Consider the following 25,641-nt stretch of genomic DNA (forward strand, 5'->3'; position numbering starts at 1 on the left):
TCCCCCTAAATTCTAACAGCAATGCAGAGGCTCTGCAACTGTATTGGAATAGCAGCTCAGCTTCGAACGAAACAAGGGGCATCTATGCCTGGGTTTCAGGCAGGATCCCCAATTCTGCAAATTTGTGCATACAGTTTCACTATCTGTGAACTTTCTGACTCAAATGAAGCATTCTGCTATGCTTGTACTGAGCTTAACGGAAGAAGAGGTAGCTCAGAAATCTGTACCTGCATCGTGAAATATATTAAACACATTCGACCAGGTATAATTCTTCTCCGATACCTGTGGGAGTCAGAACATGAATCAAAACATTGCTGCATTGTTCCTCTACTAGGTTCAGGCAACAAATTTAGACATTATTGAACCCAAGTTCCTTGAATCTGATCACTCATTCATGGAAGTGGACAGTGTGCATAGTGCCATTGAATGTGCAAAGAAATATGTATATCTTTGTGCTCTCCAGGGCTGGCTAAACATATTCAGACAAGCAAAATCAAAACTGTTTCGAAACAAGAAAGGCTCACCATATGCAATACACGATTTGACACACACAGAATTCAAGGATTTATCTAAACGGGAAGAACGACTGCCGAAAAGCCTCTGTGCGTGCTCGAATCTCTCTAATTTTACATTCATGATCACCTCAGGAGGCATAAGTAGGGGGAAGCAATATATTTGATACCTAATACAAGAATACACACATTTGTTAAAGGACATCCTTTACATATGAAAAATACTGGCTAACAATATCTTTATCTTACGATTCTGCCAATAAGTGGAAAGACAAAAGAAGTGTCCAATACAGTTACGCAAAAAGTGAGCCATTCCTGAGGAATTTCATGCTTACTATAAGTCTCTTCCTATTTCAACTGCAACCTGGTAGGGGAGACAGTGACAGTAGTGACACAGATGTATGAAGTGCAGGAAAAATACAACTTCTTCAGTGTTTTATAACCATTTAATGATCAAATAAAATGACTGGTTATACTGATTCCAATTATTTTGTGATGCATTTTTAATGTAACTTTGCTCAAGTTGATAAACAATTTGAATGATGTCTGCCAAAACCCTATAAGTGTAGCAACTTTGTATTTTCTGTTCATTACTAAAAAAAATTCCATTAACTAGCCAGTTATGCATTAAGCTTTTCTACAGAAGATCATTAGATAACTACTGCAGTGGGACAATATCTGCAATGACAATTATTTGTGGCTTGAAAAAGAAACTAAAAAAATAAGTTTTCTCAATACTTCCTAAAACATAGTTAACATGTTTTTGCAGTAAGCCAATGCTATACAGGACACACAACACGTCTAGTTGTTTAAATGACCTCTTACCATCATTAAAACTAACCACCAGAAACAGAACACCAGCACAGCATTTTCTCCTTCGCAGTCCGTTTCAGGAGAAAACCTGTACATTGTTGTTTTTTAAAATATTTTGCCAGTGTCAGTCTGAATATCTATTGGAATACCGTGTTATTAGAGCATCCTGTAAATAACTGGAGTACATCTATCAAGTAATTTTTGAGATTTTTGGAAGTAACATTAAGACAGACTTTTCTTTATATTTAAACAAATCTGTAGCCTATGCCTGTCTAAACATTAGAGTATCGTGTAAAAATCTGAGCAAAATGGGTCAAGAACTTTGAGATATTTGCTAAAAATATTTCCCTGTTACACATCTGACTGAATATCATGTAAAAATGTGAAGTAAATCATCAGGAGATTTTGGTTACCACATTGAACAATGACTTCTCTTATATATAAAAGTATAACGCAGCCAATGTTTGTGTGCTCCTCCCCCACAGACTTGTGTATATGTCTGGCTCTGGCAACTATGCATTGCTGACATGCTCCATATGCTATCAAGCACTGATGGCAGTCTTTAATACTGACTTTACTTAGTTTCTGTCATTCCCTCTGGAACATGGGGTCATGACGAAATTCCTCCACCTGGTACAATTTATAGCTAGTCTTTTCACTTCACTCCAGGTTTTCCCATCCTCTGCAGCTTCTCTCTCGATTGTCCTTTCCAAGGTCTGATGGGATGCCCACGTTTTCTAACTCCTTGAGGGTTCCGGTCCAATGTCACTTTTTCAACAGCTCCATATGGTTTCCTCAATGTATGCACAATCCAGATCCATTTTCTTTCCTTGATTTGTATATTGATTGGTTGCTGATTTGTCTCCATCCAAAGATCTTCATTTGCCATTATATCTGGCCATCTCACATTTAAAATATGCTGGAGACAGAGGTTGATAATGGTCGATAAAAACTTGGAGCTGGTTTTTGATGTGGTTAGTCACCTTCCAAGTTTCACAACCATACAACAGATCAGTCTTCACATAGCTATTGAAAAGCTGGAGTTTGGCCTTCTTTGAGATGTTCCTGTTTCTCCAAACAGGGTACAGTTGTACAAATGCACCATTTGCTTTGCAGATGCGACTACGGACATCATCCTCAGTGCCTCCTGTAGTTGTGGCTATACTTCTGAGTTAGAGGATGGATTAGACCAGTTCTACGTTCTCTCCATTAATGGCCAGCCTAGTCACGATGGTCAAATTTATCTGCATTTCTTTGGTTTTGCAAACATTTATCTTGAGGCCTGCAACGTCTGCCTCTCTCTGTAATCCCGCCAGTTTCTCTTTGATGTCTCAATATCGTTGTGCCATTAAGCAGATGTTTTCTGCGAAACAAAGATCTTCGAGCCTATCCCGCATCCCCCATTGCACACCTCTCTTCCGCCCCCCAATCACTCTCTTCATCACACGGTCCAATACCAAAAGAAATAGTGTTGGCGAAAGAATACACCTTTGTCGCATTCCCGAATTAAATTGGAAAGGCTATGTTATTTCTCCATTATGTAATACTTAACATTCATAGTCTTCATACATTTCCTCGATATCTTTGTTGGAACACCACATTTTGCAAGTGTATCCCACATGACTCTTCAATTGACAGAGTCTAAAGCTTTTTCAAAGTCAATGAACGTAAGGTAGAGGGTGTGTTGCCACTCCACACTTTGTTTCAGAATAAGTCAGAGTATTGATAAGGTCCACACTGACTGTTCTGCTCTATCAGCCTGTTCATCTAGCCATCTTTTGTTGTTTCTTCTTAAACTCTTTTCACTTCCTTATCTGCTGCTGTATAATCAGATTGTGCTAGTGCTTTTTGTTGCCTGGGCCTGCTCTGGTTTGCTCTTCCCTTGGCCTTCTTTTTTATGGGTATCTTCCTCCAGATATGTTCGGACATCCAATCTCTCCGCTGGTGATTTCTAAAGCCAAGTTGTCTCGCAGTCACTCGTACAAAAGTATTCTTACCTTCTGTCTACATTTCCTCGATGCTCTTATCCTCAGTCATCTCCAGTTCCAGCGCCTGGAATCTATTCCAGAGTTCCAGCTGGAGCCCCTCAGCTATTTGTGGATCTTTCAGTTTACCTACCTCGAATCTTCTATTCCTTGGCTCGAATTTCTTTCTGGAAGCCACAATCTTCATTCCGAAACTGGCAGTAACAAGATGGTGGTCGCTACTTGCGTCTGCTCCTCTTCTATTCCGCACATCTTCCAGGCTCCTCCTGACTTCCTGGATTCTGCGATGTGGTCAGTTTGATTTTCTGTAATATGATCTGGGGATATCCATCTTATTTTATGGCATCTCCGATGAGGAAACAATGTCCCTCCTATTACAAGGTCATGGCTTGCGCAAAAGTCACTAAATCTTTCCCCATTATCACTGATTTCACCCAAGCCATATACCCCCATTATCTGTTCCACCATATCATTGTTATCTCCAACCTTGACATTTATGTCTACCATAACACTGAGTTTATCTTTCTTGCTCACTTTCCTTAAAGTCTCTAGTATCAGGTAATAGAACTACTCCTCCTCCTCAATCTCCGATGCCTGTGTGTGGGCATAGCATTGGATGAGTGTCACGTTTCGTACCTTCCTCTTAAATCTGCCAGTCATGATCCTACTGGTCACAGGTCTCCATTCTAATAGGCTCTTCTTTGCTGCCTTGGTCAACAATAGCCCAATCCATCCCAGTGTCCCCCTTACTCTTCACATCCTGAGTATAAAAACTTAATTCCATCCAATGTCTGCATTCACCAAATTCTGGCCACCTCACTTCAGTCAATCCCAGGACATCAAGCTTATAGTTATTCATTTCCCTGGTCTTTTGTTTCAGCTTACTACTCTCCCTCATGGTTCCAAAAGCCAATTTTCATTTTCCTTTTCATTCCAACGGTTGTCACCAGTTTATCCATCCGGTTTTGTATTCTCATCTCGGTTTCAGTAATCAGGCTATTTACGAAGGATGGATGATTGGCCCACCGCTTCCAATTGCCTTGGTGGGGCTGCCACCTAATCGCCCAGGCACTGACGATTTACTGGATGTTCGGCATTTGGGCTTGGCATTTCCTCCACACCCCTGTACGTGATTTAACCGCCAGCATCGGTTAAGTGGGGGAAATGGAAAGGAAAAGAAAAAGAATGGGCTAGGGATAGGAAAAGGATAGGAGCAGCATGCAAACCACTTTGCCCGCAAGGACAGTGCTACGTTGAGGTGGTGTCCCCTGAGGCACAGTCTTTGATAGTGGGCAATGTAAATTTCTCTGTCACCAGCCTAATGGTGGCATTTGTACTTGAATAGGCGAGGTTGGAAACACTGTCAAAAACTGCTGTTTGTAGCGTTTTGAGCACAAATGGTCTACGTGAGGGTCTAGACATGTCATACCAAATAAGGTCCTTTATGCCTAGAAACCAAACTTGTTTGAGCTGAAGAGCTGATGAACCGTCTTGCAATTACTGTTGCAGCTGTTCGTCTGCAGCTTGTGCTGCCCTAAGTTGATTTTAATTTACTGCAATAAAAAGAATCAGCCACTAAATTTTCTGTCCCTCTTGCATGTCTTATTTCTGTTGCGAATTGTCCAACAATCTCGAGCTGGCAGAACCGCTGGGGTGAGGAATCTTCCTCAATCTTGTGGAAAGCAAAAGTGTTTAATTATGATCTGTGTAGACTACAAGTGGTCTAGCTTCAACGTAGAGGCAAAAGTGTCATACAGCTTAATAAATGGCCAGCAGCTCTCAATTCTATGCATTCCAATTAGTTTTGGCCTTTCTCAGCTTTCGGAAGAGAAACCCCAAAGGTTTCCAACTATTCTCAACATACTGATGGTGAGTTGCCCCGCTAGTATGTCGGTTGGCATCCACCACTATTGGTAATGGTGCATTGTGGACTGAGTGAGATAAGAGGATTGCTTTTTTTCAAACTAGCCATTATCTTTTCCAAGGTGTGCTGCATCATGGGCATCCATGGCACAGATGCCTGGCTGTATGGCCATATGTTGTTACCAGCCGGTGCAATGTCAACAGCGCCTGCATCTCTGCTGCTCCAGGTAGGTGATGTCGGTATATATTGACGAACCCTAGGAATATTTTTAATTGCTGTAATCTGTTGGTTGAGGAATGTTGTTAATGGCCTCTATCTTCTCTTTGAAAGGACAAATACCAGCAGCTGAGGCCATATGACCTAGAAATGTCACCCATTTTAGATTTGGAACACATTTTGCCTCATTTATCACCAGAGCATATTTATTCATCCTGTCTACTATTGCCTTAAACTATTACTCATGTAATTCTAATGTCTTTGAAAATATATAAATATTGTTGAGGTAGGATAAAACACATATCCAAGCCCCTTAATAATTCATCTGCATCTACATACATAGTCAACAATCAACCGTACGGTGCATGGCAGAGGGTATGACTGACCACTAGCAGTCACTTCCTTTGCTGTTTCACTCCGAAATAGGGCAAGAGAAAAACTACCCTATAAAAGCCTCCGTATGAGCCCTAATTTCTCACATTTTATTTTTGTGGTCTGTATGCGAAATGTATGCCGGCAGCAGAAGAACCATTGTGCAATTAGTGTCAAAGGCCAGTTCTCTAATTTTTTTGCAATAGTGCCTTGTGAAATAAGCATCGTCTTCCCTACAGGGATTCCCATTTGTGTTCATGTAGCATTTCCATAATACTTGCATGCTGATCAAATCTGAATTAAATCAATGTCTTCCTTTAATCCGACCTGGTGGGGATCCCAAACACTCAAAAAGTACTGAAGAGTGGGTCGCACTAGCATTCTACTCACTAGCTCCTCTATGACACCTTCCCAAAATCCTCCCAATAAAACGAAGTCATGCATGTGACTTTCCTACTACAAACCTGATGAGCGCATTCCAGTTAACTTCGCTTTGCAGTGTTATGCCTCTGTATTTAGGGGAGCTTGCCCCAGCAGCAGACAGCTCCCAGGCCAGACAGGTATAATTTACCTTTTACGTGGTGGATGGCACAAGCTGACTTCTGCAATTGTGGAGGAACACGCGCACATGGTGTTACTCATGTCACATTCCTTCAGCCATTGTCAGTGGAGATAAACCCTTTGTTAAGTGAACATCCATTGTTACTACTGCTACACACACAATCTTTATAGGAATTTTGGTCCCTCTTCTAATGAAACTATAATAATGTTAATTAAAATATGCACAGATTAAGAAGAAGAAAGCGTTCCTTTCTTAATGAAACTTTCATGTATTTAAATATCACTAAGTTTTTTTTAACCCATCGAGTCTCAGATGTGGTCTCTCAGACTGCTAGTGTCCATTGTGTTGCTAATTCATAGGAGCGGGATATGAGATACCAGCATTTTGCAGTTGTTTTTTCCTGAATCTGCCATGACATCCTTTGTCAGCAGGCACTTGAATGTGATATGGACCTAAGCTATTACTGCTGTTTTCACACTAGCAGTCTCCGAGACCGCACCTGGCACTTTGAATCACAGATCCAGTAGCCAGGCGTTCGTTTACTGTTCATGTTCCAGACCCTGGCTTGGAGAATACAGTTTTAAAGTGGTTTGAGGACAGTTTAGGAAATAATGTTGGATGAGACAGTGACAACGAAACTGAAGGTGAATTGTCATTCAGAATAGAAATAGTGCAAAAGTGAAGACAAATTTGTTTTTCCATCAGTATATTCCTTGAATGAAACAAGTGATCACAGCGAGGAAGACAAATGTGTAGAGACTGTATCTTTAGCAAAAGGTTCCGCTAGAAATACACACATGTTCACAAAAAACACAAAATGTTGAATGACTACATATAGGATGTTCATATTCACAGAACATGTACATTAATATGTTCTGCAGAAATGATTAGCAATTCAGTAACCTCAGTTCAGTATGTGTCCTGCTGCCCAGTAGGCACAAGGTCACCATGGGCCATGATAACGTGTCCCTGCATGATGACATCGACAAGTATAAGGTGCAAATGACATCCTGTGGTATAGCCATCAATACTGCAGTCACCTGGTTCCAAAGTGCATTTGTGGTGGTTGGCATTGATTCACAGCACTACACCTGTTGTTTCACCATATATAGTCTGTCTGTAAACTCAAGAGCGAGCAGCGCTTTTGGTGGGGGAAGTGGACTTTCCCGGAAGAACCCTGCAACCGGCCTACAGGGGCACCCAAAACCAGTTGCCCCATACCTCTCTAGCGGCGTAGATCGGGGTGCTGCCAGTGTCAGTCAGTTAACTTTGTATACTCACTGATATACTTCAGTATCCAGAAGTTCAATCGTCTCTAATGTTACTACAACGCGTGTTAAAGAGACGACACAAAAAGAACTGTTGGGTAATATTACCACCGGTCCTAATCAAGCGTCTGCAATTTTATGCAAGGGTCAGCCTCGCCACAATAGGACGCATAAGGAAGGAACGCGAAAATAAGCTGCGTCGTTTACTGGAATCGCCACGAAAGAAACCTAATAATTTTGGAAGAAACCCATCGTTATAAACAGTTTCACAATCATGTAAAACTTTTGATACTTGTGGAAATGTATTCTGTCGCTAAATCTCTATCTCGGTTACTACTCACCTGATTCTAAGACATATTGCTTAAAACATGTGCGCATTAGCTGCTCTAACAGAGCTGAAATTTCCTTCGAAACATGTACACCGATTCTGGACATCTAAGTGAGAGGTTTGACATACGAGGTGCCTTCACACATTAATTTTTATTTTTTGGTAAGAACTTTGTCAATCTACATCAATGTTGTCCTCTTCAAAATATTCCCATTTACATACTATACACTTATGCCAGTGCTTTTTCCAATTCCCTAAACACTTTAGGAACTGTTTCGTCGGTATAGTTTGTAGATCTCTTAACTGTACATTTTTAATCTCATCCACACTTGTGAAATCGCTGTCTTTTAAGGCCTACTTTGAAATGTTTATACCACTTGTATGCCCTTGGTTTACTCATAACAGACTCACGAAAAGTAATATTTAACATTTCTAAAATTTTCGTACACTTTATTCCATTCTTATAAAAAAATTTAATACAGATTCTCTAATCTGTTTTTTTTTTTTTTTTTTTTTTTTTTTTTTTTTTTTTTTTTTTTTTACAGAACAAATAATCTTTGATGCTACCAAAACACATGTAACCTTTTTGACAGCTGACAAAAGAGTAAATACCCAATATCCATAACATTGTACACATACTTTCCAGACATGTTTACGAAGACAATGACCAAAAGTAGTGCAAAGCGAACTAATACAGCAAACAAAATTATAAATTCCTGGTACTTTTTAAACAATCTTCGCTTTGTAAGAAGTGTTAAGTTTCAATGTAGCCCTTCAAACAAAACTTCTACCTTTTAGTAGAAACACAATGTAAGATCAATCCTTAAATTCTACACATTGCTTGCATTATATGGGGTTCGTCTTACGAATAGCAAATAGACAAACATACATTCACATGAACAGGCACTGGGTTCTATGTTTCTAGTAGAGTCCTGACATCCGTTCTTATGTTAATATTATTTACTCTATAATGTTGTGTTTCGGAAGAAGCTATCGTATTTTATATTTCTTATGGTCTTCACGCATTTGTCTAAAAATAAACGCAACCGGGACGTATCTGTACCCGGCGTCGCCATAGATTTAAAGCGCGCGCCGCGGCAGGGTCGGTACTACGTTGTGAAACAGGCTGTAGAAGCGCCTCGTGACGTAGCTGGGTGGGCGGAGCGGGGACTCGCTCGCTCGCTCTTCAGTTTACCGACAGACTATACCCACACATTTTTGATTGGTGACAAGTCTGGTGATCTGGCGGACCAGGGCAAAAGGCTGACATACTGCGACACCAAGAAGGTGTGTGTTCATGCAGCGACATGTGGTTGTGCATTGACTTGCTGAAAAATGGCATCTGGGATGATGTGCAGAAAGAGTGTGGCTACAGGTTGGAGGATGTCATTCATGTATGTCACACTGGTCACAGTGCCCTGGATATACACCAACTGGGATTTGTTGGTTGTACCCAATAGCAGCCCACGCCATAAGGCCTTGAGCTTGTGTTTTATGTCTTACGCAAATACAGTCACTGATGCCGCTCTTCCCGACTGCAGCGAACCAAAATACAGTCATAATTTTCAAACAAACAGAACCTGTATTCATTTGGAGACACTATCTGATGTCATTCCTGTCCCCAGTGATGCTGATCCATACACCATTGCTGTCTAGCATGTTTATGCACATTCGTCAAAGGTAGGCGGAGAAGTGGATGATGCGCATGTGACCCATGCCATTATAAATGGTGACATACTCTCACCCCTGTTAGTGTAAGATGTACTACACTGTTCCACTGTGCCGCCAGAGTTGAGGATGATGCAGATCTGTCCTGCAATGCCATTCGAATGAGGTGTATCTTCTCAGGGGCTTGTCTGGCTGATGCAACCTGACCCACCTCGCCATGTTTTACAGCCTTCTGTGAACCATTCTGCACACTCTCATTGTACTGCCGAAATTCTTTCTTCCACAGGAGCAACAATTTCCTGGATGGCTGCATCACATTTTCTCATGCCATTAACGAGTCACCTTTCAGACTCACTGATTTGACAGTATGGTTTGCGCATATGTATGTGAGGCATCCTGCACGTCTGCTCAAGTCACACTGATCTATTACCTTCGTTTTATAGTGACTATATGAGAGCTGCAGGCACATTTTACCAGTAGGTGGTGTTGCGCTGCAATATCGATGTTGACCTCCAACCCAGGGCTGACAGGGTTCAAATGCTAATCATTTTTGTAGAACATACTAATGTACATGTCCTGTGAATATGAACATCCTATCTCTAGCCATTCAAGGTGTCCTTTTTCTTCTGAACGTGAGCATATTACATCGAAACAAATATTGCTGGTTGCTGAAGCCTCTTCCAACAATGGCCAATGGCATTATTTTTCTGCATGCTGGACATGAGTGGGGTGAATGCCTTTGTCCTTCACAATTCCTACAAAAACTAATTCTCAGGTGAGCCATTTTCATTTTTTGAAGAAGCTTGTGAACTCGTTGGTGACACCACTGATATAAAGTGAGTCAACAACTATCACATACCCCATGAACTTCGTGCATCCATTCACTGTGTTTTGAGTGTAGCTGAACCAAAAGTAGAAGTAGTCATAGAATTACTGGAACAACGAAAAACATGCTCCACCTGTGACCCATAAAAGAAGAGAAAAATGCCTTATATTTGCCATCATTGCAAGAAGGCAATCTAACTAGAACACTCTACCAAAATTACCAGCAAGCGTAAAGAAAACCTCCAAGAAGGAAAGTAAAAACCTAAAAATTACTAGTGTAATTTTGATTTTTTGACGGTTTTATGGAAACTGGTGTTTCTATTACGACATGTATAATGAACAATAAAAATACAAGAAAATTAAAATGAAGAGTGCATCATCATCATCTAATATCGTGTTCATTTTGTGCAGTTTTCTGTTTAAATGCCTTTAAAAAAACTTCAAAATTTATTTCAATATATTTTTTGTGTGGTATTAATGTAACCTTTTACATAGAAAACTGAACAGCTTTACTGAAGTTGCTGAATGCAATTTTTCATGGCTATTGAACATAGCTGTGTCAGACCACTCCTGGGACAGATTGTGACATAAACTGACATGGTAAGCTAAGGATTAAACCCATCATGTCGGTCCCAGTCCCTGACAATACGCTTGTGCCCAACACCAGATAGAAAAATCAGTTCCATGAACAAATATACTGAAACTGTCTCATTTTTTTTTGGGCTTATTCACAGAATGTCAGCTTCAAAGAAATCAAAATGTTGTGAGGGCCGATGGTGTTTTAGCTGGAAAATTCTGTACCAGGGAAACAGCAGGAAACTTTTCTGTGCCTAAAAGCTCATTATGAGAATGCGTTACCGTTCTTAAAAGAGGGGAATGTACGACAGTGGCACCTCCTCGGGACAGACTTAAAAACAGTTTCACTGATAAATTGGCACATGAGCTAATCAAACATCTTAAGTATTTAGACAACTGTTTTTTTGGCCATAAACAAAACACAGTTTTCAAAATTATGATTCAGCAGAATATTTGAAGTTGCGACATCAAATCAATAGGAACAAGAAAACTGCAGGCCACAAATTTTTTCAAGGTTTCATGAAACAGCATTCCGAATTTTCCGTACATTGTGCTTAATCTGCTGGCCTTCAAAGAGGATATAGTTTCGACAGAGAGAAAACGAGTGCTTTTTATGCCAAATTGGAGGAACTAACAGGCAAATTCTCGTTCCCACCAAACAGAATATATGGTTGTGATGAAACAGGACACTACAAAAGTGTTAACTGTTAAGGGTAAAAAGAAGGTCAGTAAACTCCCTTCAGGTGAACGTGGACGAAATGTTGCAAAAATGGTTTGTATCAACATGATATGATGTAACTAGCATCTGTGCGCAATTTGTATATGGACATGGCTTTTTTCACAATGCGCTTTATGTTTTTAAATGTTTTAGCGATGACAAACTTTTTATTATGTGCTGATCTTTATCCATTGGACATCTTGTGCGTGAGGTTTATCATAAAAGTAACATGTTTTGCAAAACAAGATTTTAAGACCTGAAGATAACAGCAAAGTCTGTTGAAACAGCTGTGTTAAATAAAGAAACATTTTAATCCATCTTGCCTCTTGAATGGTTTGTACTACTCACAAATATCTTCAAGTTTTGCTATTTGCCAGGAAACACCACATTCATATGCTTAGTTTGCCACTACACACTGCACATAAGCTCCAGTCATTTGACTGTACAGTGACGAGGCCTTTCAAAAGTGAATTCAATGCAGCACATGAGGTCTGGATGAGAAAATATGGGAGGTTGGGGCTGAAGATAACTCATAAGGATATTTGCGGATTAGTTTCCCCTGCTTTCTCCAAAATATGCACGAGGCAGCTAGAAAAGCAGGATTCCAATACACTGGCACCTGTCCACTAAATAAAAATATTTTCACAGATTTGGATTTCCTCCCATCATCTAACACCAGACACACCTCGGCTGTTGATGAATCTGATCAGCTTCTCACAGCAGTGCAAGTGGGTAATAGCCGTATAGACTGAACCCTTCCAAAGTCTATCGATACAGCTGTACCTTCTACTTCCAAAGACTTCAAAAATGCCAAATGATTCTAATGGAGGAAGTAAAAAGGGACACACAGAACCTACCAAAATGAAAGTTCAACTTTATTAACGATGATGAAGGTAACAATGGAAGAGAATAGGTATGAGACAGAGTGCCTTATTTGTGGAGGACTTTCTAGGAAGACTAGAAAAATTGGGTGCAGTGTTCCTCCTGCAGTGCATGTGCAGACAGTGACACTATTGTCTACTTTGTATACGCTGCAAAAAATGAGTCATGATTTGTTATTTTAACAACATTGGTTTTGGTATTTAATATTTTGTGTTGTTTTGTTTTTTATACTGTGTGTGTGTGTGTGTGTGTGTGTGTGTGTGTGTTTTACTCATACAAAGTGTCTGGCATTGGGAACAATTATTTTAAGCATATCTTTTAACATTTTAAAATGTAGCTAATTATATTAAAAACTACTTTTTTTGTTTCTGTTTTGCTGTACTGTATTATTAATTTCATACATTTTCACCATGGACCAGTCTTATTGCAATTCCTTAATACACTTCTTATAAACATGGAACAAGGCGTGTGTGTCTAGCAGTGCCATACTAATGCTGTATTCAAACATTACAAGATTGTTTTTCCTACTCTATTGCATTATCTTAGATTTTTCTATGTTCGCAGCAAGCTGCGCATCATCACATGAACTATAAATTGTAAATCACCTTGTCAATTGCAGAGTAATCACATAGATGTATGAAGTTTATTCAAAAAGTAAGGTGACTTCATATTTTTATGAAAAAATATTTATTTATTCATCAATATTCTTATTGTCCTCTTCAAAGCAATCCCTCCATGATACAATACACTAGTGCCAATGCTTCTTCCAATCCTCAAAGCACTTCTCATAAGCACTTTTTGGCACAGTCTTGAGTACTTCCAGTGACAGTTTGTATTTCCTCAATCGTGGAAAATCTTTGTACTTTCATAAGTCTCTTCAGTTTTGGGAACAGGAAAAAGTCACATGGGGCCAAATACGGTGAATATTATGGCCAAGGCACGATTGTGTGGTTTTTGGCCAAAAAATCTCTCACAAGCAATGATGAATAAGCAGGTGCATTGTCAACATACAAAATCCATGAATTGTTTTTCCACAATTCTGGACTTTTTTGTGTATTGCTTCTCACAAATGGCGCGTAACATCAAAGTAATACTCCTTATTGACCGTAAGACCTTGAGGCAAATATTAATGATGCACTACACCATGGTAATGGGGGAGGGGTTACACTGTGAGCAAAACTTTGACATTTGATCAAACTAGGCGTGCTTTTCTCAGTCTTGGCTCTCAGGTATGCTTTCATTGCGGCGATTGGGCTTTGGTATAAACATCATAACCGTAAACCCATGTTTCGTAACCAATTATGACCCTTTTGAGCAAATCAGGATCATCACTGACATCATTCAAGAGCTCCTGAACAATGCTAATGAGACGGTTCTTCTCATCAAAATTGAGAAGTTTTGGATCAAACTCCACTGACCCAAGTCTCATACCCAAAATATCCGATAAAATTGCACGACATGAGCCAACCGATATGCCAACATCCTCAGCAACTTCTCTTACGGTAATTCAATGATTTTCCAAAACAATTTTCTTCACATCTGTTTATGTGGGGGGGGGGTATGTCATTGGCATCTTCTCGGCCATCTTGAAAGACATTGTACAGCTTGTGAACTATTTTTTTATTTATTTATTTTTTTTATTTATTTATTTTTTTTTATTTATTTTTTTATTTATTTATTTTTTTTATTTATTTATTTTTATTTATTTATTTATTTTTATTTATTTATTTATTTTTATTTATTTATTTATTTTTATTTATTTATTTATTTTTATTTATTTATTTATTTTTATTTATTTATTTATTTTTTTTATTACTTGGAGCAGATTCACAATATGCCACTGTCAACATTTGAAGTGTTTTAGAGCACTTTATTCCATTTTTCACACAAAATTTGATGCAAATTCTTTGCTCTATTTTTTCTAATAATCGAAACTTTTTGAACAGCCCCTGTATATGTAGATATACTACTACTGCCACTCAATGGTGATACCCTCACGTACATCACATCATCACCAGCAAACAGCCATAAACTGCCATTGACCCTGCCCATCAGGTCATTTATGTGGTCTTATCACACTTGCCTGGAGCACTCCTAGGGTTACCCTTGTCTCTGATGAACACTCACCATAGAGGACAATGTACAGGGTTCTGTTACATAAAAAATCTTTGAGCCACTCACATACGTGGTAACCTAAATCCATATGCTCAGACCTTCATCAACAGTCTGCAGTGGACTGCGTCTATTGCTTTCTTGAGATTCAGGAATATGGAATCTGCTTGTTACCCTCCATTCCTTTGGTTTGTGGACAGAAGCTTTTCTGACTCATGGAATTTTTTTGTATCTGAATTCAGAATATGCTCAAGAATACTGCAGCATACTGACGTTACCGTTATTGGTCTGTAATTATGCTGGTCTGTTCTTTTAGCTTTCTTATATACAGGAATCTCCTGGGCATTTTAGCAGTCACTAGGGACTTTGCATTGGGTATGAGATTCGAGATAAATGCAAGCAAGTAAGTACTAATGCTGTAGAGTACTCTCTGTAAAATCAAATTGGGATTCCATCTGGACCTACTGACTAATTTGATTTCAGCTCTCAGCTGCTTCTCTATGCCATGGATGTATTTTTCTATGTCCTCTATGCAGGAGTCTGTACAACAGTCAAACAACGGTATGTTTGTACAATTCTCCTGTATGAATGATTTCTTAAATCTGAAATTTAATACTTCAGCTTTTCTTTTGCTGTCTTCTATCGCCAATCTAGGCTGGTCGACATATGACCAGGCAGAAGCCTTCGACCCGCTTAGCGATTTTACGAACGACTTAAGTATTCTCGGGTTCTATGCAAATCTCTCACTAAAGTAAGATGGTGGAAGAGTTGTTAATTTCTACTAATTTTTGCCTGCCAACATTTGCGTGTTCTTTTTTGAACTGAGAGTGCAACAATCTCCATCTCCACAGCATTTTACAAATTTGATTATTAAACCATGGAGCGTCTTTTCCATCTTTAATCCACTTACTAGGCACTGACATTGTCAATGAGGTCTGGCCTTTTTATAGCTACAAGGCCTAAAATATTTCCATTGCATGTGGGTCATTTAACTAGTTGTTCAAGGCAGTTTTGCAGAAAATGTGGTCACAACATTGTCTGTCTCTCTGTCCGTCCTTACCACCTGCAGTGACTTCATAGACGTCCAAGTCTATACTCAGTAGATTAAAGTCATCTCCAAACAATACTGCACGATCTGGGTATTTCCACACTACTGAGCATAGACTTTTCTTGAATGATTCTACAACTGTTATGGTGGAATCAGGTGACCAGCAAGAACATCCAATAATGAACTTGAGAACATCTAGGCCTGCTACTCGCGTCCAGATAACTTCACAGTCGGAATCAAATTTGACCTCAACAAACAATATTTTGATCAACAGCAATGAACACTACTTCCTATGATGTTTGATCTGTCTTTGTGATATATGTTTCAGAGCTTTCTACTTTGGGTTTCGGTCAGCTCCTGGTCCTAGGAATAACTGGAGCATTACAACTTTCCCAGAAGGCAATAATTTCAAGAACTTTTTAAAGAATACTTTGACAATTCACTGTAAAAATTTTGACACTTAAATTGTCTCTACTTTGAATGTGATCTCATTTCACAATCTATGTACTGACTGGTGACATTCATCAGAGGCCCTCTAACTACCACCTAGTGTTAAATACCCCATATGCTCTCCACAAGTTCTCTGCTACGTGCGTAGCTGCTTCCTTTGTGTAGTGCACCCCGGACCTCTCTAAGTGGATTCCAACAATTCTCCACCCCATAACGCAGGTCCAGAAATCTGCAGCCACGACCATCACAGAATCGATGGAGCCTCTGGTTGAAGCCCTCCACTCAGCTCCAAACCAAAGGACCCCAATCGACTGTAGGTATGATGCTGCAAATTGTTAGCTCTGCTTGCAGCCTGTGAGCAAAGCCAGCAGTCTTCACTTCCACCACCAACCTGTAGAAGCTGAGGATGTCTTCAGAACCCAGACAGGCATTACTGGTGCCAAAATGAGCTACAATTTGCAGACTGTTGCATCCCGCACCCGTGATAGTTGCGGGCAGGGGTTCCCTCACATTTGGGATGAGAACCTCGGCAGAGACACCACAACTTATATTAGAGCTCCTGAGAACTAGTAAATTCCTCTCCCCACATGCCTGCTCAGATCCTGCTGAAGGAGTTGCCACCTGTCCACTGAAAGAGTGAATGGGTGTGGCCAGCCTCCAAATTGACTCTCGGTCTTAAGTGATGCGACTGTGTAACAACCAGCCACTCACCCTGTCACCCTGTAGTGAGCACAGATTCCTCCCCTCCCTCCGCCTTAATCTGTTGTTCATGCCATATAGCTGCATTCTCCCCAGTGTTGATGTCCCTAGCTACCTGGTTCACTGAAAAGGACCTCCCTGTGTCACCAGTGAGGTACATGCATGTCCCAATATAGCCCGCTACTGCAAGCGCAGAATTAATGTAGATCTTCCCACACACCACCACCCCTGTTTTCACTGAAAGTGATGGTTTACATTAATTGAATATGCCATAGTGTTTAATTTGACAGTGCTTCCTCTTCCATGATGCTCCTCAGATGTCACCAGAATTCTTATGGTGATCTAACGCTGATGTGCTCAAACTGAAGAACTTGTTGGATTTGTTGGTTCAAGTGAAGGTACGATTATTGTGAGTGTGGTTTTAATGTAACACATCTGACACCATTTCGACAGCTCAGGCATCCAAGCTGTTAACCGCCACAGCAAACTTTTGTATAATCGATAATAATACTACTACTGCGAATGCCACATCTAACACTGAAAAACAGTTCAGGCTTCTCCAGCAGGAACTTCAGTATTTGTGTTTTTCATTTATGGAGTGGAAACCACATTAGACTCTCAGTGTGAAAACTGTCTGTCGTATTCAACATTTGTCAGTACAAACCCACATCGTCTTGTGCTGCAATTTGATTTTGCAGATCCCTATTCTGCTTCTGTAGGTCCTCTTGCAGGTGTAACAGCTGTCCTATCTAGCTTTGCTTAACATAGCAGTGCAAAGTCACCATTTCACTCTGTACATTGATTGAGGCATAAAGTAATGACAGCATATTTTCTGAATCAGCTATAAAACGAATTACAAAAGGCAAAGCTTGATAATGAGACATTTAGCATAGTGTCCAAAACATGGATTTAGTTAAAATACCAAAACAAAATATATACTATAAAATTAAAGAGAACTAAACATGTAGATGAAGAGTCAGGATATGTGATGTGCTCAAGGGAGGTTTTGTTGTGAAATTTGAAGTTATAACTAAGTTTTAACTTCACTGTTTATGCCCCCCAAGAGAATATAAAGAGAAAAACAATAAGATCTACCATTATTAAATTCACTAAAGTACCACTGTCAGCAGTTATACAGTAGAGACATACTGTCCAGCTACAGAAGCACCTGCATGAAATAAATTACTCTGTAAAAATGTAAGCCATACAACCAGATAATGCTGCCTATCATTAACACTGTCTTTCTCTCACACTAAGAATTATCAAACTCACTTCGTAATAATGTACATAGTTGATTTATGCATTAGTTATACATGAAACCTGTATAGACCAATTTTGCACTACAAATATCACTACTGTACAGTATTCATTTCTAACATCTTTCAATTTTTTTCTTACCTTCTTTTGCATGAGCTGCAAGTCTTCCTGCATCCTGTAACTGGATTTTTAGTAACTCCATTGGTGTTGTAATAATTATTTGGCAAAGGCCTGCTAGACCGCCAGCCAGCATCTCACGTCCCAATGGCAATTTCTTTCTGTCAAACCATGAGAATATAACTATAAATTTGAGGTAATCATTAGAGAATGAACTACAAGCAGCAGCTTTGTTAGTGGTAAAACTGTTTACCTAAGCAATCTAATATCGTTCATATTTATCAATTATCTTTTCAAATACCATAAAAAAATGTACTGTAGAACACTGCTGGGTGCTACTTGGTACTTATGCTTATAAAAAAAAGGTTCATAACACACTGATAATGCGTAACACAGGTATAACTTGCAAACTTCAGCAACTAATATTCATCATAATTAACCATAAGCACCATGAACTTTATCATTTTAGGAATATTAAATTATGTTTTAACTTCCATAAACACAAATCTCTTGTAGTAAAGTGAATTCCAAACACAATGACATGACTGGTATATTGTGCATTGTCACACTTCCAAGAAAGGTATACAGGAGCAGCATTTAGTCCTAAATGGTTGCAGCTTTCCACAATTTCTGGACATTCCAAAGACGAGGAAGACATCAAATTGCACATTTTAATGGACTTTAGTTGGCGTTAGCCACAGAGATGAAATGGTAGCTTTTCTGTCATCATCTTTTTCACACTTTCCACGTTGATTTCTACAGAATGGGGCAGAATTCTTTCACTCAAATGGTGTTGGTTATGTTCCTGTATAGGCTGTATGCAAATGTGTTCTTTAGGGTTCTATTTACAACTACTTCATGAAAAGGCAGTATGCAATATTTCACTATTTCAACTGTAAATTGAATGCTTGTGTGCTGATGATTGATTTGGTAGCAGCAATTACAGAGTTCCTCCTCTCTGAGAGTCCAAATGTGTAAAGAATCATAATGACATCAGCATTTTGAGTGTGATTATGGAGGGTAAAGAGTCGATTTCTCAAACATTCTGTATTGTGTTTGGCTAGAGCAAGGTCCCAATGCTATATTATTGACCACATCACAAAATGTACCTCTCACTTAAAATAAGTTTTAATTATTCATTGTTGTAATTGGTTACACAAGTCTGAAATAACAAATGACTGCAAAATATCCATTGTCTTTTCTACTGATGCATTTTTAAATAAAAACATCAAATGGAAGCTCATCTTGAGGTCAGTAGACAAGATATATTTTTCTTTTATGATTATGATAATTGAGTGGAAACTGCAATGTATGATTGTGTGGCCCGCCAGAGGTCACAGCTTTTGTGTAAGAAAATTTGATACTCTTCCTATCACTGAAGCAGGAAAAATGTTTCTTCTGGCTCAATTACAACCCACATGCTTCACAGGTCTACGTGTATGAGAACCATGCTGCAGTTTCTTTCTTTTAACTTCACAGTGGCATGTTCTTTCAGAATGTTTTCTTATAGTATCTTTACATTTGTTCTTGCACACTATTCCTGGTCTACCCTACTCCACATGTGCCTATGGTAGGTGACACAGTGAATCATCTACAGACACGATAGTCTGTTTCTTTCGTGACAACTAGGTATCACCAGAAAGTTCAGCCACTTGTTCAGAACTTACAGGGCACTGCAACAGAGGTTGATTCAAACTGTTAGCCACTCTTGACTGCATGCTCATTTCCCACTTGCTGTCATGTGTGTGTTTCTTTTCTCTGTCAAACTTAACCAGGTACCTTCATCATAGACTAAGATGTCTGCTTTTTCCAGTCCACTGCAGGTTCCTACTATTGACAAGGCTTTACACTTTCAAGACACAAAGCTTCAATGGTCCATGCACAAATGTTTTCTGGCCTGCTCACAGAGGCTTAATATATATTATTGTAGGTGTCTGCAGTCAGTGTCACTTCAGTTTACTTCCTTATTCCTTTTCATCTCTCCTTTGTTTTTCATTGCCTGCTGATCAATAAACTTTTATATCTTCTTCCATTATTGCTCTCATTGCTGCTGATCAATAGCCTTTTACATCTTCTTTCATTACTGCTTTCATCCAAAAACAATTCTTCATGGAAAAAAACTCTTAATTAGATCAATTTGCTCTGTTTGTTGAATGCTAGGAAGAGGCCTGTATGGTGATTCTTGTTTACTGAATTAATAATTTTATGTAGTACTGTTGCAACAAATTCTATCACTTCAAAAATGTATATTTGTGCAATCTGTTATGATGCAATGCATGTGAAAGTCAATCACTTATTTTTTTAAAAAAAGTTTTAGCTTTGATAGATGAATATGGAAATGAATGAGAGAAGGTGAAACATGTTTCAGTGCAGCCTTGTACTACTGAAAAGAGCTAAAGTAGGTTCACAGAGTTTAACGCCCTCTCTCAATTTAAGAGTTACAGATGACAATATGTTAAGTGTTCATGCCATACGTCACTGCGGCGAGGTTAGGAGTTTAACCAATGACATTGATACACAATGTGGGGATTAGAAATTCATGTTCATCACAGTCACTGTATGTAACTTAATGAACCCTGTAAAAAGCTGCACTGAGAATTATGCCACTCTACATGAGAGCGCAGAACTAAGACAAGACATGAAGAGTAAAAAAAACTACAGGCTACCTAAATAATAGCAATGAAACAATCTTGCTGATGTTAAAAACCAATTACTCTACTGCTTGCAGTTTTCTTACCCTCCTCCTGGAGATAAATGGTGTCTGAAGAAATCATTGGCTGTAAGCTTAATTGCCTTCTCAGGTGTTATTAACAGGATGTTTACTCCTGATCCTGTAATTAGAATATTATTCAAACAGCTAATTTAGTAACAACAACAACCATATAAAACCATAGACACTGAAAAACTAACTTCTACTGTTCACTCAAAAATCTAAGTATAAGGATTTAACTACGAGTAACCCACTCTATACAATAAAATACCAACAGAATGAGTATTTAACAGTTAATAAATCCTTGCTGTATTATTACTACCATCAAATACGAAACTGTTATTCAAAGAAAATGACTAAGTATGTGAAAATAATACAAGTGACTAAAATATTTTCTGATATGGAATTCTGTCTTCTCAATGACTATCAATTTCGAATTACAAAACTAATACCTTCACTGGTGGATGGGGATATGGGGACCATTGCCACAAACACTAACCAACACTAACCATCACCACAATTACTACTACTACTACTACTACTACTACTACTACTACTACTACTACTACTACTACAATACAGCTACAACTACAAACCCTCCAAAGTCACATATTCACTATACTGGCCGTAACTATTTGCTCAGCATAAACAAATGAGTTGCTACACATGAAGACAAAATCTTGTGAAACAAACAATGCTCTCCTTATGTCTGCAATTCCTCACATATTCCCACGTCCTCCCCCTCCCTTTTCCCAAGCAGTGCACGACTAATTGTTCTACTTGAGTATGTCTTATAGAGTGAATGCTTTGAAGTGTTTGTTACTCTCTGCAATTTCCAATTGCATGCAGCCTTTTCTGCTGTGCTTCATGATAAAGTAGGGAAAAAAGCTACGGAGGACTCGGATATAAAACCACACACATGGAAGTACTTTAAGTTCTGGTTTTAGAAGCTATGCAGAATCTTATTTGCAATAGGACATCGCCAGTTATCATCACTTTTCCATCCTTTTGTAATATTTCATCACAGTTCCGCAAAATAAATGCAACCTTGCAGCAACTTACCTAAAACAACGTAAATTACATCACTTTCCATGTCTTAATTGATGAAATACATCTGATACATTTCAGCAATCCAATATGATCAGAACAGCAGTCATCAATTGCTCCATCCAAGGATATTGTCTGCCATATTTAAGGATGTAACTTATTTCATTTAATTCAGTTCTGGCACCCAAATTTCACACAACCTGGCCATATCAGTTAGAACTCATTTTAGAAGACAGAAGTTTTAGTATAAACTGATTTCAAATTGGCCACGCTATCCTGATGAATAACTTAGGTTAGTAACACCAAGCAGATTTTTCTCTTCTATTACAATGTACAGTGAGCCTTAATGGAACAGGATATAAAACGCTGTCATGTGATATACACAGGTTCATGAGAAAAATAATTATAATATGAGATTTCTTTGTCTATTACTCTCACATAACTATGGCACAACATGGAGATTTCTATCTGTGTGTGTGATTAACATGAGAATTACTGAGTACAAGCAAAATATATTTTAGAGCTTCTCTGTTTTGTGATGCTTTTGCTGGTTGTGGGGAATACATTTAACTGTCATTTCAATGAAGTCATTTCCCAGCCTACAAGGTGCAGTATTAAATTCGAGAAAAAGAGGTGGTCGTGGTTGAGGGATTCAACAGGAAGAAAAACTAAATTTTGTCTCAGAAATTTCATTTTACCAGCTGCACTAATTGCAGACATGTTAACAATAGCTTACCATTTTCAGATCACAAACTGCACTTGTAACAACTCTTTACAATGACACACTATTTTCAGAATATTGCATAGGTTAATTCACAATACTTCATTTGAGAAAAGTACTAATTCAATTTCATAACGAGTCCAGTTAGACAGATGTCATCAATGAATCTGTATGTATCCAGGAGTTAAGGAAATAGATCTTCCAATTCCAAATAAAGAAACTGGCTAACAGTATTGCTACAGCCAGCTGTTTAACCAGCTGCAGTCCACTGTCAACTGAACGAATGCTTATTGTACAGCCATCATCATTTTCTAACGTCTGGTACGGTATGATTAAATGCAAAATAATTAATTTCCATTGTCAAAAGTCTTTAGACTTTGATAATACATTATGAAGTGCACAGTAGCAAAATCGTCAGTTTCTAAAAACAGATGAATTGGTTACAGAAGCTGAAAGAATGATCTGATGTAATTACATTCTCCTGGAGACACGAGTCTCAACTTTATCTTCCGGGCTGCTGTGTGAACCATAATCCCAGGGTGGCTTAATGGCTAGCACGTCTGCCTAATAAGCAGGTGACCCATGTTCAAGTCCCAGCCTTGGCACGAAGTTTAATTCATAACTTTGGCTTCTATCCTTATAGAAGAAAAGGTTGAAACAAATTTAAAAGTGCTTTAATGTAGCTTCCATTTCTTGTAAATATCTGCGAGGAATAGGCAGAACTTTGGACTCACCAACAAAACACCATCATCATTTGTGAATAATTTTGTTTTACTCAGTATTTTCTATGCATGTCCTATTAACATTTGCATGTGCACAGATAGGGAGATATGGAATAGCTATGAAATTATAGCCCTCCTGCTGTAATTCCAACAATATATACAATCAGTGGGGTGGGGAAGTGCCTCTTACATGATATCCAATATAGATTTCGTAGTCTGTCTTACAGGCATTTGAACAAAAGCAACATACAAGTGCTATATTGGCTGATCTAACAAAGGTCTTCAACACAGTATCACATAACATTCCTGAAAATAAATAGGTAAGATACAGACACTATTAAACTCTTACATGTGCAGTAGTAAACAAATAATCTTACACAAAAAAAAAAAAAAAAAAAAAAAAAAGGGGTCAGGCTTTCTTAATGGCATAAGAAGAGTACCTCGGTGATCTGCACTCTTACCATTTTTGGTTACTTTTTATGTGCACAAACTGTTTAGTTCCCTGTATTTCAACTTAACAATGTATGATGATGATACCACACTTACCAATTATCAAATCGAAATAAATTTTAGGGAGCAAACGGTTGAACTTATGATGGAGAAATCGTGAAGATAATTTGGTAAAATGAAGTCAGTTTTATTTTTACTACAATTTGGTTCTTTTCAGGTCCATTTCTCTTCCTTTCTTCGAGAGGAATGTGTTGACAAGAAACCCATTGCCCTAGACAATTTTTAGTAATATATGACCTCTGTTGTTACAGTGAGTCCAGTGATTCTAAAAAAATAAATAAAAAAATATTCCCAGAGTTTCTCAGGTTTTCCAGGCCAACTTCAGATTTTTCCAGGGTCGCATTGTGCTTCGACCATAACCAGTTTTGATCAATTTTATACAAATTCTACAAATTTCGTCAATATACGAACATGACAGGTATATTCTGGGCTCTGGGGAGGGGGGGGGATGAACATAGTTTATTTTAACCAAGAAATAATCTTACCAGGATCTGACAACAGAATTAAGTGTGAAATGTAATTTGGGGGCGGGGAACTGCACAGCAAAATTATACGGTTCAGTCACATTACAACCTACGTTTGATGTCAGTGTGCAATAACCACTCGCAGCACTGGCAGCACTAATGGTGAAGGACATATAGAACATGTCAGGGGACACAGGAAACAGAACAGTCATTATTGTAATGCAGAAATGGAGCAATTTATCAGACATCTCAAAAGACGGGTTTTCTGATATGGCCAAGTTTGTAAACTGTTCATGTACTGCCTTGGTTAAAGTATACAGTGAATGGTAAAATGGTGCTATCCAAAACCGGCACTGAGGCGGCAGTGGTGCACCATGGGCCACAGATGACGTGGCCGAATGATGGCTGCAGAGATGTGTACAGGTGAATAGACGTGCAATTGTTGAGCAACTGCCCACCCAGATGAACCGAAGAGCTACATTGCTGTGTACGGGCCTCTGCAGCAGATGCCTAGTTTGTGCACCTGTGCCGACTGCTGTTTGCTGGCAACAGAGGCTGGAATTTTCTCACCGATACAGCAATTGGAAGTCCATTGAGTGACAACCTGTGGCCTTTTCTCATGAATCACGTTTTCTGCTCTGTCTGATAAATGCCTGTCGGTGTGTGAAGTGTGAAATGTCTGAAAGCGAGTGTCCGGGCTGAAGGAGGGAGCATTACAGTCTGGGGGAATGTTTCCTTAACATTCCCCACGTGACATCATCATTCTGGAAGACACAATGGTAAAAATCAAATATGCATCTTTTCTTTGGGGATTGTACTGAAGCTTTTGAGACATGGTCCATTAATGTCATTGGACAGTGTAGAAGGATACTATGTCACAAAGAAGTTAAACACTATTAGTAAACATTTAAATGAGGAACAATCAGCTGTTGGGAGCGAACAGACATAAAAATGAAGAGCATTACCTATTTTAGTAAAAAAATTACACTTTTTACATAGAGATTTAAGAATAAAATTTAAATACCACATGCACAAAACAACTGTGGAATAAACAGTAGTAGACTACAGTGAAACTTCCATTTTACGTTCTCCGATTTCACAGTTATTGCGATTCTACACCATAAATTCATAGCTCCTGTGAAAAACCTGTAGGACTGAAGCTAAAAGTTCCCTGTTTTTATGTTTCTTCCTAGTA

The 25,641-nt window shown here is 38.8% G+C and overlaps 1 protein-coding gene across 1 annotated transcript in view; it reads right to left on the reverse strand.

The window, feature by feature from the left end:
* LOC126184085 (mitochondrial glutamate carrier 1-like) overlaps window positions 1–25,641 on the reverse strand; it is a 185,246-nt gene that overhangs the window by 33,514 nt on the left and 126,091 nt on the right. The window contains exons 5-6 of the mRNA XM_049926440.1: window positions 21,010–21,103; window positions 18,297–18,433 (exon numbers count right to left, since the gene is read on the reverse strand). Of these exons, the coding sequence (XP_049782397.1) occupies window positions 18,297–18,433; window positions 21,010–21,103 (231 nt within the window). The remainder of the gene's footprint in view (window positions 1–18,296; window positions 18,434–21,009; window positions 21,104–25,641) is intronic.

This window comes from Schistocerca cancellata, chromosome 4, assembly GCF_023864275.1.
Source record: "Schistocerca cancellata isolate TAMUIC-IGC-003103 chromosome 4, iqSchCanc2.1, whole genome shotgun sequence".
In the NCBI taxonomy this organism is placed as follows: domain Eukaryota; kingdom Metazoa; phylum Arthropoda; class Insecta; order Orthoptera; family Acrididae; genus Schistocerca; species Schistocerca cancellata.